The sequence below is a fragment of the Mixophyes fleayi genome, chromosome 8 (genome assembly GCF_038048845.1).
Source record: "Mixophyes fleayi isolate aMixFle1 chromosome 8, aMixFle1.hap1, whole genome shotgun sequence".
Taxonomy (NCBI): domain Eukaryota; kingdom Metazoa; phylum Chordata; class Amphibia; order Anura; family Limnodynastidae; genus Mixophyes; species Mixophyes fleayi.
Window position 1 is genome coordinate 17,682,520 of NC_134409.1, and position 15,890 is coordinate 17,698,409.

Below are 15,890 nucleotides of genomic sequence, written 5' to 3' on the forward strand. Positions count from 1 at the left end.
TACAAACTTGTAACTCACACAACAAAACAAACCCTATCTTGATTTGTGATGCAATTTACCTGCAGTTACATACTGAGAATGCCTGTGCAATTAGGGTGTGTCAGCCTTGTACCCATGCTCACTGTGTTTGTTACCTGAACACTGCAGTGTCGGATACTCTGAATAATTTTTACCCTGAATGAAAAATATTGATTGATTTGTTAATCAATTGCTACCGGGATGCAAAAAGTGACTCCAAGTTTTCATCCCCCATGGACAGCAACCAAGTTCAAACCCCAATGACTGAGACAAGACCATCGACAGCAGGGGTAAGTTCACAGATTGTTTAGATGCTTCATATTTTATTTTTAATTGTGTGTTGATGAGGAGCAAATACAATGTATGGGACACTATGTATAATAATACATAATAAACAGCAGTCCATAATTTCCAGGGACAATCCTAGGACCTAAAGATTTGTCCCTAGAATGTTTTTCAGTATCGAGCGAGCAGCTGTACATTAAGGGACAGATTCAGAGATGACTGTAGTTGGCCCCCAAATAGCAGGCATAATTTGTGTTCTCTTAAAAAGCCGGGGCAACTATCTTACGGTTCAGAAACCGTAACATATGCGGTTTACGCCAGACATATGTCACGTATACTTACATCCCACTTGTACCTAAATCTAACCATTTAATTTATTTGATGCATAGGTATTTGCTTTTAGACATCAATAAAACTGCTAAGACAATCACAAGCGGTTTACTAATGCTGAGGACCGTTATCATATCGTCTGCTATTTGCACCTGCCTCTGACCACCCACAAATAAAAGGGCTTTCTCAGGTGCATGTTTGTCTTTGTCACAGTCCGCATTGGTTCGCAATTGTGCGAATACGACCTTCCTGTATTCTGCCTACGTTAGAATGCCCCCATCCCACCTAGCCAGGCGTAGATTCGTGCAAATCTGCATGGGCACATATGTAGCCACATTTCTGGGGATGCGTAAAGCAATTTCATGTAAGATACGGTACACAATCTGGCATAGTACTCTGGGAATAATTTTGATATATTGGCAGATATGGGGGTAAATGTATCAAGCAAAGAGTTTTCCAGCAGGTTTGAAAGGTGGAGATGCAACCAATCAGATTCTAGTTATCATTTTGTAGAATGAACTAAATAAATGATAGCTAGAATCTGATTGGTTTTTCAAACCCGCCGTAAAAAACTCTCAGTTTGATACATTTACCCCATGGTATTATAATATCTAAATAACATTAACTTCATAGTGACCAGAGGTTTGACCTCTTATGACCACACCAATTTAAGCTATGCTTTGGTTTCACTGGAAAGAAAACTTTTCTATTTCTTAAGGTGACCACGCACCTCCTGCCGCTCGACCAGAGAGCCAAACTAAAAGGCACCAGATGCATCCCGTTAAAAGCAGAGGACGAAACCTGATCTCTGCCTGATCTATCTTGATATTAAAATCTTGTTTGTGCACTGCTTCACGGGTGCACCTTCTCTGTATTTTACAAGGAGCACCCTCACTCTGTCCAAACCTCTCATCGGCAGGTGCAAACGTCTTTCCCTCCATAAACACCACCAGCCTGCTCTGTAAACCTCTTTAACGTCAATCTAGGCATTTGTGCAGTGCCTCCGTTTCATGTCCTCAAGCAGTTGTTTTTTTGTATCTGTTGCAATCGGAGCCATTTGTGTTGAAATGTTTTTCGGTATAGCCAAACAAGCTTACTAGTATCCATGAGAAACATATTCCTGCCAAACATAGATCTACATACAACAAAAAAAATCTACATTGATAGTTTGTGGCCTAGGGCCTCTGATAGGATATTTGGGCCACCGTTCAGTAGCAAAAGTAGATGCTGTGTGAAACTATTTGTCACCTGCCCCCATTTCCTATTATCTGGCACTGCAAACCCTAGGGTGTATTGGACCAGAGCTGTTCACTTCCTGGATCCCGTTTGTCCTATCCACCCCATCATCATCATCATCATCATCATTTTTTTATATAGCACCTCTAATTCCGCAACGCTGCACAGAGAACTTACTCACATCAGTCCCTGCCCCATTGGGGCTTACAGTCTAAATTCCCTAACACACACACACAGACACACACACAGACTAGGGTCAATTTTGTTAGCAGCCAATTAACCTACCAGTATGTTTTTGGAGTGTGGGAGGAAACCGGAGCACCCGGAGGAAACCCACGCAAACACAGGGAGAACATACAAACTCCTCACATTAAAATTGACATGGAATAACAAATACATTCAATAAATGTGAAAATTTGACTTATTATGAAGACAGGACTGTATTCATATAATTGAATCCTGTAGACACACAACCCATAGTGCTCTATACTGTGTCCAGTCCGCAAGTCACATGTCTTTTAAGCTGGTGTTACACCTGCATTTTATGTATAAGTGAAAAGTTGGTATGAACTGTTAATTCTATCACTAAAGTCTGTGGGGTCTGATCTTTGCCGACACACTAGCTGTTTCCAAAGCATCTGATGCTTCATGTCACGCTTTCACCTAACAAAGAATAAAAAAGCTTCTGTAAGTACATTCAAATGAATCCAAAATACTACAGCCTCTCACACATCAGCTTTAAAAAGCTTTTGACATATAAAAGCATGAAAACTCTCCTAAAATGTTTCTGAGCTTTTAAAATATGATGCTTTTAGAGACACCAGTCTTATAAAAAAAAACACTGACACTTCACATATCCTATTATTGAGCAGGAGATAGTGGCACTATACACTTCTCAAACTTGTTGTTCTTTTTACTCCCTTGGTTCATTTTCCTGGTAAAAGTACAGTCAAAAGTTTTGAGAATGACACAAGTATTGGTTTTCACAAAGTTTGATGCTTCAGTGTTTTTAGACTTTTTTGTCAGATGTTGCTATGGTATACTGAAGTAAAATTATATGCTTTTCATAAGTCTCAAAGGTTTTTATTGACAATTACATTAAGTTAATGCAAAGAGTCAAAATTTGCAGTGTTGACCTTTCTTTTTAGAGACCTCTGCAATTCATTGCAATTCATCCGATCACTCTTCATGACATTCTGGAGTATATGCAAATTGCCATCATAAAAGCTTTGCAGCAGGCTTTGTGAAAAATAATATTTCTGTCATTCTCAAAACTTTTGTATAAACCTTTAACTGCCGGGAGGGAGCTGCCTATAAGCCTCTGAAGCCCCTTGGCACGGGTTATTGTGCCGAATGCTAAATCTGGCCATGCATTAATGCTTTCATACAGCTTTCACTGTTCAGTTGGAGCCTCTGTGTGATAGTTTTTCTTCTCTCTGGGCAGAAAAACCAGTATGCAGCTCAACTGCAGAATGATTTTAGAGTATAAATTTGTACACAGTATTTTCCCTTTAAATCTGACATATTTAAAGTCAATTAGATCTGTAGTTTCTTTGCCTTACATCTCCTAACATTCCAAAGATGTACACTGATTCTGCCTACACAGCTGCGATCTATCCATTGAAGGGAAGAGTGGGCAATCTGACCACGTGTGGATGGACCACTCGTGATTTGTTTTCTACTTTTGCCTAATCTGACCACGTGTGGATGGACCACTTGTATTGAACCGTTTGTTCAGTTGCCAAGCCAGTTGCTGGCTGGATTGCATTGTCTTACAATGAGCCCACACTTCTCAGTTGTGGATGCGTAGTGTATTTTGGGTGAAATCGCTTAGCACACACTTAGAAAGTGGGTGCACACGTATGCGCCCGCACAGATTAACATGACTCTGCCGCTTACTGTGTTGTGTGCCTGGTGCAAGCTTGGTGCAGGTGCTTTTGGTGCAGTCCTGCATGTATCTTAAGATGCATCCGGCTCATCAAACGGGTGTAAGTACGCTATTTTTACGTCCTGCTTTTTTTTTTATAGTGTAAATTACACCTAATTTGTGACCAAATCTGCATCCGGCCCAAAATCTTTATAATAAACTTGGTGTCAGTTTTTCTGAATGTTATAGAGCACGTAGTATGATGCCTAAAGCGTTGAAAAAAGTGTCCGTGTATATTGATATCATGTTTACTATAGACTACAAATAGGGCTGCAGGGTAGACCAGTCTCGGGTTTCTCCAGCCTGTCAGCACAGATTGATCCCGTGTAACCTGCTGAAAAATCAGGTTACACACAAGCTCTCAATGCTGCCAATAGTGTAGACCTGAGACTGTAAACAATGGTTAATAAATTAATTTTCTATATTTTACATCTTTTTTTGCAACAATGCAGGATTTTTTGAAATTCATTGATGGTGTTATTAATTGATATCTGGGAATCTTCCATGTGGGAGACCCTTTAATTTAGCAATGTGATTTGTTTTCTAATTTTGCCTAAGTAATGTTCTATCCATCCTTACTGGGTAATTCTGCTGTGTCAGTGCAGACTGTCATGATGCTATAGCTTGTAAGACATCAACAACAGGGTAACATTGCATGTAGTTTGGGATTTTCACGTGCCTCTAAACACTCAGTCTTCCTCCTGGTCAAAGTAGCTGCTCTCTTCTGTATCAGGAAATAGCTCCCACAATTTGATACACCATATTGTAAGATTTCCAGAAGATAGTACACTGCACTTTATTTCTGTTCAGTCTTGGGTACCCAAGCAGGGGTATACATGTGTGTGCAAGTTTCACAAATTGTCTGCTGACAGGTGTATATAAGGATGGGTATACACTACAGACAATTTCTCCCGATGCTATATCAGTAATGATTTTTTACTAACGACTGAAAGTCCCGATCATCATGCCGATTCATGTGTACACACTATACACGTTTTGCAAAATTTACCTTCAGATCTGTGCTCTTCATTTGTCATAACCATCAGCTGAAAAGATTGTAAACTCCATAGAGATTTGCCTACTCTGCTGGTCGTGATCGAATACACACTGAGGAATTGGAACAACATCGTTCCATTATTGCTAGTGATTTTTAGTTCATTTATAACATCAAATCAAAAGATACGATGTGCTTTGGATTGATAATCGTTCATCAATGGAACGTAAACACTAATGCGATATGAGGCCGAACGGTCGTTTTTCGTGTGATTGGCCCAATATTCAGCTGAAAAACCTGTAGTGTGTACCCAACCTTACACTGTCTGCTTCTTCACTTAAAGCAAACCTGCCACCTGTACACAGTAGAGGCAGCCATTATCAATTCACTAGGAACCAGTACCTCACTACTGGTTCCTAGCAAATTGATTGGATGCATACTGGTTCAGCCATACTTCCAAGCTGTGTCGTTTCAGGCAAGACAGGCCCGATTTGAGGGGACTGTCCAACTGTTCCCATAGTCAGGACCTTTGTTCCATTTGCTGGGAGTGTTGGAAGGTATGTACTGCTCACCCTGGCATGGATTGAGGTTGGGGGCAGCATTACACTTACAGGAAGGTAGATATGAGAGCTTTGTATGCTGCGTTCTGCCTGTAGTCTTTCCAAAGGAAACAGATAGCAGTTTAGCTCTTTCTGCTTTTGTTTTATCAGATGTTTAGGGCAGTTTTCCTAGGGCGTGGGTCCTGTTGGTGTGTAAGAATCTTTGAATTGGGTATGTTTATAGCTAAAGCTGGGTACACACTACACTGTTTTTTTCCAATAATTGGCTCAAACAGCCGACATACGACCGCTCGTTCAAAAGTCGGGTCAGTGTGTGCAGTGACACGATGGTCGAAAGTCTGCCCAAATGGACGATTAACGCCTCATTTGGTTGGTCGTACCGTTTAATATTTTCGTTCCAATCTCGTTTCCACTGTGTAGTGTGTATAAACTTCCGACCGATCCACAACAGTGAGTATGAAATTACAGTCATTTCTCACGACAACATGACTGTAAAAAGTCGCTAAAGGGACGTCCGCTCTTCCCTTTAACGTCCTAAACAAGACTAGTGTGTATGCAGTCCATGGGCCAAGCAATTGGACCATCGATCACATGTAAAATCACTCGGCATAAAAAGTTGGTCGAAATATCTGTAGTGTGTACCCAGCTTAACATTTAGAATGTTAGAGTACTCACAAGGCTTCACTGACCTGTAGAAAGCAGAATTTAGAATATTCTCATTGCTGGTCCAACCTGTATCTAATCAGAGCATTAAAGTTTTTCAACAAAAGTTAACACACCCAACTATAATGGAAACAGAAACACAATATCTTATGTGAAACAGACCTGTCTATGAAATTAGGTTCCTACGTCCAACCAGTTTGATAAGAACACTAATGGACAAATCTGCTTCCGCTTAATGCCCTGTCCAGAACTGTATGTTACCTGTTTAACATGATTGTCTTTATTACAGCTGATTGAACTGCATGCCTATCTTGTGCCGGAGGATCTATGGAACCCTAAGTTAAATAAGGTTCCTATCGATGTGATCTGGAGATTCATTTCACTTGGATTCATAAGGTGACACATTTCTATAGTACAACTCAGTTTCCTCTCTTAACGTGTTACGATCCCCGTATTCAATTGCAAAGTCTAATGTATAGGGTCATGTTTGGTGCCTAGTCTGCATTTCCACATCTGGTGCCAAGCCTAAAATGCATAGCCTTATCTGGTGCTATAATAATATCTTTATCTGGTGACAAGCCTAAAATGCAGAGAAATACCTGTTGCTAGGTATAAGTAGTTACTGACCCTCTGCTCTATCCAAACCTCATCTTTCTCCCAGCTGGTCTCACTCCCAGCAACTAATCATCAGTGATAGCCAGGAACTATCACCCACTGATAAGATTAGCAGGGATTGCTGTTCAGCAGCAGAGCTAAGAATACTAGTTTGTTTGGCAATTAAAGGAAAGCAAATATAAAGAAGCTTAAGCTCCCCCCTCCTGTTCCCTAGGGCCCTGGTTAATTACCAATTATGCCCCTAACATAAGCTGATTGTTGTATATTTTTATCTATAAGGCTACCAGGGGGTATATTTACTAAACTGCGGGTTTGAAAAAGTGGAGATGTTGCCTATAGCAACCGATCAGATTCTAGTTATAATTTTGTAGAATGCACTAAATAAATAATAACAAGGGGCATGTTACAATTCAAGGGGTGCAAATTAGTATTCTGTTTTGCACATAAGTTAAATACTGACTGTTTTTTCATGTAGCACACAAATATCAACTTTAAATTTCAGTGTACAAATAAGCTATCAAGTATGACACAAGTCCATGGACTGCATACTTGATAGCTTATTTGTACGCTGAAATTTAAAGTTGATATTTGTGTGCTACATGAAAAAACAGTCAGTATTTAACTTATGTGCAAAACAGAATACTAATTTGCACCCCTTGCATTGTAACATGGTTTTGTCCAGGAGACTGAAATAAGAAGCTTCTTAAGTTAAGATCCTTAATGAATCAGGGCCAAGAATCTGATTGCTATAGGCAACATCTTCACTTTTGCAAACCCGCAGTTTAGTAAATCTAACCCCAAGTGCGCAAAAGCAAAAAACAGTCTTTTTTACACTAATTTCATTGTTCCTTTCTGACCTTTCAAACTTTATATGGCATGAAAACATGAAGAAGTCAGCAGAGGTGTGCCGCTACGCGCCTTTCCAAATCTAACACAAAAATGATTTAACATCTAGAACTTTACTTAAAGCCTAGAAATGTGCTCTTAGTACCCATTGCTAATGGCCAGTATAACCATCCAATATAATTGCCCAGTCCCATCAAACTGCAATTGCATCTGCTGACTTGTGTGGGCTGGATGGTAGTTCCTGTTTCTTGATGTCCTTAGCAATCTGTGTATGTGGAAACATTGTGCCCTTCCAGTCTATTCATGGGGCCCGCCACGGAACATGCCCAATTTAACTGTGTCCTTGCGTGGCAAAATTGAAAGATATCCACTCATGTGCCAATTATTGCTAAAAACCATATGGTAGCATGCGTGGGATAAACTGCAGCAGTAATACACTTTAGATAACTGTGTAATCTTTTTAAGGGTGCCTCCTGATATGAAGCTGCAGTCACTGAGGGAGAGCCTTGCCGAGTTCCTGGGGGAAGATGCTGTCACAGACAAGTTTGTGTTCTTAAAATGCGTTGGAAGCAGCCTTGCGGTGGTAAGGTATTTTAATCCTGGATTCTGTTTTGTCTAATACATGAAAACACATTTTGTTAACCATTACATCCTGAGAAAACAACAAAAACAAGTTGTGTTTGAAAAAGTGCAAGTAAAGCCACTATTTGACATTAATAATATATGTCACTGGCTGTTTATAACGAGCTGAATAATGTATATGAAATGACTGGAGTGTTTATAATTGCCTAAATATGCTCATTTACTTGTCTGCAGCTGGTTGCCCTATTAAGAGAGGTGCAAAGGTTGATCCTTGAAGTCGAAATTAATCTAAAATATATTTTGTTTTGTAGTAGCATGGATTAAATGTATTGCATTAACTCCCTCTAATTATAGGAACAGCTTTGTTTACTCAGAAAATATATATATTTTTCAGAACGTCATCTACTGATTGATCATTGATGTTGTAATATTTCTAGGAGATCTATTCCACATGCCAAGTTGTTGACTTGTGTTGCTTATATATGCTGTGCACTATCCGGCTAGCAACAGCCCATGCCCGGAATGTTTTGTTTTTAATCCTTTGTTTTTAATAAGTATTTACATGATTTGCGGATATAAAAATCAGAACAGAATATGTCTATTACCGTTAAATTTTATTTGCTTGTGACCCGTTCTACAACTTACCAAAAAAGCCGATATAGAATATTATGGCAGCTTCCAGCCAGCAGTAAATTTTTACTTTATATGAAGACATATATTTTATAAACTAATTGTGTTAGAACGCCCTTACACATTCAGTGTTTACTGAAGTGGGTGGGGCTTGATGATAAGATTTGCATAATAGTGACATGTCCCCACCCACCTTACAGACAGGTGAGGAGTCTGGGTGGTCTTGCTTTACTCATATGGTTATTGCACAGTGCTCCTGAGCTAAACGCCTCCTATAAGAGGAGGAAAGGAACAAGCAGTCTTATAAATGGGGACATAGTGTGGTATTGCTGCTATCCCTATTTCTGCACTACTGTTATTTTACCATTCACTAGTGTGCAAAGTACTCTAACGTTTTAAGTGTAATTGTTTATCTTATTGTTTTGACTTAATTTCACATTTATACTCACAGTATTATTAATGTAGTTTAAAACTGTGGATACAAATAACGTCATAAATAAAGTGTCGTTCTGTGGGCTGATCCGGTATCTTCAAGAATACAACCTACACGTGCCTCAGTAATGCCTCTGCGTCATAGAGAGATGACGGGCTGAATGCACAAGGATACCGCTTCAGCACACAATCTGGCTGTCTGCAGGAACTGCTTTAGTGATGTAATTAGACTACTTCCTAGTGTCTGGATACTTTCTGGATTCTTGTCAATATTGGTGCACTCCATAATACGGCCACCTCCACTGTATGTGGCAGGTGCAATAAAATGATTTATACAAGGTCCAAGCAATACTGTGCATTGTATGGTGGGTCTTCTCCTGTTTCTAACAGCTAGAGGTAGCAATCCTGGATCCCAACAATATAATTTTATTGTTCTGTGGCCAAATATTTGCTGATCCCAGAAATGTTGTTTCTCAAGTCCCTGAGCTGTTTTCTGGTTTCCTGCTATCTGCTGCTGATAGTTCTAAATCACTTATCATGTTAACACAAAATGTCTGTGTTCTACAAAATAATTAGTGGAGTCTATGACTGAGCCATACTTGCCTACATTTCAGCAGAATCACAAATTTTGGGGAGTCTGACAGAGTACAGTTAGACTCCCAGATACCACTTCACTTACTTCCGAAATGAGCATGGCAGGACCTTAATGATACAATTCAGCGTGTCATTGCACGGCTGGGGATTGGGAACACAAATTGCATTGTCACGCCCCCTCCGAAAATGGACCTTACCCCCAGAATCTCCTGAAGGGGAATTCCATAAATTAAGGAAGTATGGACTGAGCTTTTGAGCTTTACATTGTCTTAGGCCTACTGGCTGGTGTTTTTTACAGCTAGTAAAAACAAAGACTTGTTTACGTGAGATTTAAATGCGTTAATGATGCACGTAAATACATGACAGTGGACATGAGGCCTTAGTTCGTGATGCTATAAAGTTGACCTCTCACGATGAATTAATACCTTCTGACGTAATACTACATATCACAATGTGTGGTGTATGCATCTGTTGCACAGATGCTTTTAGTTATATTTGTCTCCTCCTCGGTTTATTCTTCCAACCTCTCTCTAGTGGTGATGCCATAGTAAGGCAGGGATAGATGTGTGCTAGCTCATTTTCACCGGATCCTGTGTAAAAATCTAAAAACAAGGTTTCCTTTTGTGAGGCAGAATTCTAATGGACTTCAAGCGCTGCAGAAAATACATTCGTGGAAGCCTTCCTGTTTTTACAAGCGTCTGCAGAGTCCTTTTATTCGCTCAAAATAGTCAAGTCTTTCTACCACCTCCAGGGGCAAATGCAAGAATTCCAAATGCTTGGTTTCGGGAACAAAAAAAACCCCCCCAAAAATAACCCCCGCTGCCATGATGATAAAAATAGAAAAGTACAATGTCCATATATGTAAAAAAAAAAAAAAAGACATAACGTAAACTGTACATTAAATAACCCACATTAAAATTAATATCCTTTAAATAAATTATTCTTGACCATCTTACCAAAACAATATAATGTAATACCTTGTAAAGTAATACAACACAATGAATACTAATCTCCCTCTCACATCCAATTAAGTGAAAAGAATATAATTAGTGTTAGTTACTCACCTAATGCTTCACATCACTCCCAGCAGCCAAAAAACAGCAGAATATCACAAGTAACTTAATTTTACTGCATTCTCCTTTTCTCTAACGTCTCAGAAACACTAGAGCCACAGAACTAGTGTAAATAAAACTATAAGTTGGACACTTCAAATAAAGGTCGCTCTCATTTCCTCTTACTGTAATAAGTTAGTTGTTGTCATATATCAGTCTCCCACAAATTAAGGGGATCGACCTAACGTGATAACAGCCGTGACCTTAAAGTGATGTTTTTACTGTTTCCGACACATTTCTGTAACAAACAACAAGTCTGTAAAGCAACACACACAAAGCATCTACGCAGACAAATACTGAAATTTGGGGCGTATTCCAATGTATGCACCTGGCAGCCACATATATTAATTAAAAAATGTGTTGCATCTCTATCCAGTTTGTAAATAAACCCTGCTGCTTCCATTTATAAAAAGTAGTCTTCGTTTAAGTGTAGCTTAAAAGTAGAGAAGCATCTGTGCTCTTGCATGCATGGAAATTCAAGTGTTAAAGACAAAGCATGAAAAGAAAGTACCATTCATGCATCAAAAAGGGTCTCACAGTCATTGTAAGTATACTGAGGAGAAAAGGGCGATCACATTGCTTCATACAACGTTAGACCGGACTGTGGTTTGCTTACTAGGAGATTTGGTTATGTCAACCCAATACTGGGATGTAATAAACATATTATTTATAAGGCATAAAGACTCCAAATTATCACTACTGACATGACATATCTGCAAAATGACTATATATTATGAAGGAAAGTATGACCCATGGTACTATGGCTTTAAATATAGAAATAGACAGATGAACTTATGTTTTCAACATCCATGAAATTAATTTATTCTCTTCCTATTGGAAACTCTGATTAGTGTAGTCACCATCATCCAATGGTGCTTTATTCTGTATAAAAAGTAAAATCTGTTTCATTACAATGTCATTATTTTAAACATCTAGGTAAAGGCAAGGCAAGAACATGAACTGAAGCTAAAGGCATTCGCTCCACCTTATGTGAGTATATTTAGTCTGTTTTGAACATGTTTATTAATTGCCATCAGTATGTGGGGCATTACTTGGGGGAATGGGCTGTCAGGCTGAATACACAGATGTACGGGTGTCAGTAGAAGGGAGCGTTGACCTCTGTAGATGGCATCTACTTCCATACCTTCTGGTTCCCATTTCCCAGTTGTCCACAAACCTTTCGGAGCTCACAAACAGGCTTTAATCATTTCCCAGAAGTTTGAGCTATCCCACTTACCATCATTCTTGTATTCCTAGGGCCCAGAGGAAAGCTGCATTGCTATGTCTACTGATCATGGATTACCAATCACTTTTTGAACCAGTTTCCTACTTCTCCAACTCACAAAGCCAGCGTAGTATTGGTGGATAGTTAGCTGAATACTCAAGGTTCATCTTGGTCCCTTGTTAGCTAGCTAGGACTGTTTTAAACACCAGGGTTGTCGTCAGAAACCACCATAAACCCTGCTAATCAGGGCTCGCCTCTATCTGTCCCATCCCTCATTCCAGTGACTACAATACAGTCCTTGATGGTGGCTAGTATACAAAGCTGCACACAATGTAAATAGTATACAAAGAAGACCTCAATCTGGTGGCTAGTGTTTAAAGTAGACCTTCAGTCTGCGCAGTTGTGTATGGCAGGACAACTAACATAGTAGTTATTGTATGGCAAAGTAGTGGCTAGTGCAGACAGGCAGACTTGAAATGTTATTTATGGCGAGATTGTCGGGATTTACTAAGAAGTGTTTAAGATGTGTGTAAAATATGCACTGCACATGGCGACAGTAATTGTAAAGTGGTGTTGTTGTTAGCACGCTATTACAGGAAAAATAAAAATATACATATAACTGAACTTATGCCTGACATGGATGGTTTTGTGAAAAAACCTGTTGGGTTTCCGCTTGTTATTTGTACAGTAGCAGAAAATGAAATCTGACGGCTTCCAGTGTGCAGGCTGTTTTGTAAATAGTGTCGAACATGAAAGTGTTTGTGCAGTTTCCAGTCTGACACTATTAACAAATCAGCATATTGGGAGCTGTCCGTTAGATGTTACTGATAGCACCAAACAGCCTCTCGTACAAGTAATGAGCAAACAGCAAATCGGGGCCTGAGAGATCGGCGGTGAAAGAGGCCAGGATTTACTAAGGTTTATACACCTGGGCAGGGCAATAACTAGGGTTGTGCGATAGGGGCGACAACCTAGGGCTGAAGGGGGGTGCAGTTTATGAATATTTTAGGTCCATTTAGTTAAAATTGATGGCTTGGGGGGGCGCCGTTTTTGTTTCTCACCCCAGGCGCTAGAATTTAAGTTACGACTCTGCAGCTGGGCCCCCTTCCATCACTGATCACTCATGCTCTATATGCTTCTACCTCCTGTACCCTCTTCCCCCAAGGGCAGTCCTGATTGCTACCAAAAATAAAGCAGTTGCTTAGCATTTGTTCATGGTTAAAGCAATGGTAAATAAGCTTGCTGACATTAAACTGTTCAATGTAGGGATGGTGGAAGAGTACTACCCCCCAGTGATCATCCTAACTCAGAAATGTTCCCCGCCCCCCTTCCCCACTGTGGTTTTATTTCACCCAGCCCATGAAATCCACCCCATACTTTCTTTGGCATGTCAAAAGCACTAAAATAATTAGCAGAATCTATTCCCAATTCCAAATTCTAATAAAAACATGTATCCTAGTGTCAAAAACATAGGCTGTTCATTGCAAATGGAAACATATGAGTTATGATCTAATATGAACAGAAGTCATAATGTTAGGCAATCAGTTCCTGGGTGCAAAGTTTGGTAGGGGGTTGTAACCCAACTACAGCTGACACAGCCTCCTGGGAATTGTAGTTCAACAACTGTTGTAAAACCAAACATTGTCAGCATGAAAGCTTATATGTTGTATATATGAAGAGTAGGGATGGTGACGTGAAATCATATTTGTTTTCCTTGCTGTGTAGGCACGTGAACCAGAACTATATCTACTTCCTGGAGGTGGTAATGAGGGGAGCACGTATGGGTCAACAGTCACTCCAGATCAGCACCAGTATCACACCGATTATTCTGGATCTGACCGCTCTGAAGCCAGAGTCATCGATCCCACCTGGGACAAGCCAATAAATCCACCCATTAATGAGAATAAAACAATAACAGCCCAACCAGCTCAGGAGAAGAGTGGAGGCAGAAGCTTCATATGGAACAGGAAGCAACAGGGAAGAGCGCCAATTGCAAAGCAGTACAACGTCCAGATTGAGGACAACAATATGTCACCTCTGATGAACGGTACCTCTTTATCTGCACATCAAAGATGCTCAAATCATGGGAGCGCAGTTATTTAAAGTCCTACAGCTACGATGCTCATACCCAACTCTCATGATGATTACATCTTGTTAGTGAAGTACAAAACCCTTCAGATTGAGATTATTTACAAAACCATGGTGTCAGAGCAGCATTTTGATGACTCCCAATTAGGTGGTACAAGTTCCATTGTAATAATAATAATAGGCTTAACAAATGTATCAAAAGGTGATGCTTGAAAACTGGGTAAATATATAGAAATGAATCCCTAGAAGTCCACAACAGGCGTAAGTCATTATGTCCGTTTGGGCAATTGACGCTATTTGATATAAAGATTGTGCTGCGTTATATGTAAATCGTTATGAGTGTCTTTGTTTTATGAGTATTTGTTACTTAAAGAAAAAAATTAAGTCTAAAATTCAAGTTGTTTTCTATAAAAACAGGAGTTTATGGGAAGAGAAGTTCAGCCAGCGACACACGGGCCGATCCTGTAGCACGAGTTTAGAGCAACAGGGTCAGTGTATAATTTGTCTACATACGTAGGTGGTCAGATTGGATGAAATATGGCCATTCAGTCTCTTCCAGCATCGCAAAAATGCAAATAAAAACGTGACATGTTTTCTGACACTGTTTGTAGCTAAATAAAGAAGTGGAAGTTGCTCAATCAATTTATAGGCTATAGCAGGTGCTTGAAAGGGTGGGGTTATCCTGAAAGGTACAAACACACAGAGAGATCCCCCAGCACACTGCTATAGCCAGCAACAGATCTGCCATTTCTACTGTAGATAAAAATGCAAAAGTCTTAGTTGCACACATTTGCAAATGTATGTTAAAGCCACCCGCCTCTTCACGGCGCTTTTGCTGATAGGGTGGTCCTAACTCTAAACAATGAGAGTACCATATATTTGGGCCATAAATATGTGTTTTTAAATTGAGAGCTAACTTACCAAAGAGGTACCCCAGAAGCCTACAAATAGCAATCCAATGTCAGCACTCCCCCTCAGCTACTGGCACCAGCATGCCTCTCAGACAAATAAAGAAGTGGAAGTTGCTCAATCAATTTATAGGCTATATAGCAGGTGCTTGAAAGGGTGGGGTTATCCTGAAAGGAACAAACACACAGAGAGATCCCCCAGCACACTGCTATAGCCAGTGTTTGTAGCTAGTATTTTTACTAATATTTTTAAATGATTGTAGGCTTACCCATGGTAATGCATATGAATAGAGCAACACACCCGAACTAATAAGAACATGAAAGGTTATAGTGACATTAAAAACAGTGGGTTCTATAGTCAGGCCTGTTCACATTCCTTGAGATAGCTTTAAAAACGCTACTACAATGCATGAAATTAACACCAGTGGATACACGGCCTAAATGTGTCATCATCCAGGGTGGGGGGGGGGGGGGTGCTTTTTACTATGTACATCACACTTCCTGTTTGTAACCCTATTGAAGAACAATGCTGCAAACCTTTCAGAGCCATTAATATTACAATTCTGTTGCCAGGAAATATCTCCAATGCACTTAAACCATCCGAAGTCACAAATTCGGGCGACACCAAGAAATTAACGGGAAGAAATCCAACTGGCGATTCCGGAATTTCGGATTCTCTCCTAGGTGCCGAAACTGAACGCTCTCACCACAAGCGGTAACGATGGCGGGCTATGTCTCGCTACCTAGTGGTTTATTACAGCTCCTGACATTCTGACATTAAATATATTTAGGCAACACAGTTACATTTCTAAATTGGTGCATCAGACTTGTTATATTGATCAAGA

At 39.9% G+C, this 15,890-nt stretch overlaps 1 protein-coding gene across 1 annotated transcript in view; it reads left to right on the forward strand.

The window, feature by feature from the left end:
- SPATA1 (spermatogenesis associated 1) overlaps positions 1–15,890 on the forward strand; it is an 18,529-nt gene continuing 2,639 nt past the window's right edge. Inside the window, exons 1-6 of the mRNA XM_075183986.1 lie at positions 1–308; positions 6,303–6,409; positions 7,940–8,057; positions 11,761–11,814; positions 13,775–14,096; positions 15,619–15,760. Coding sequence (XP_075040087.1) covers positions 252–308; positions 6,303–6,409; positions 7,940–8,057; positions 11,761–11,814; positions 13,775–14,096; positions 15,619–15,760 — 800 coding nt within the window. The 5' untranslated portion in view covers positions 1–251. The remainder of the gene's footprint in view (positions 309–6,302; positions 6,410–7,939; positions 8,058–11,760; positions 11,815–13,774; positions 14,097–15,618; positions 15,761–15,890) is intronic.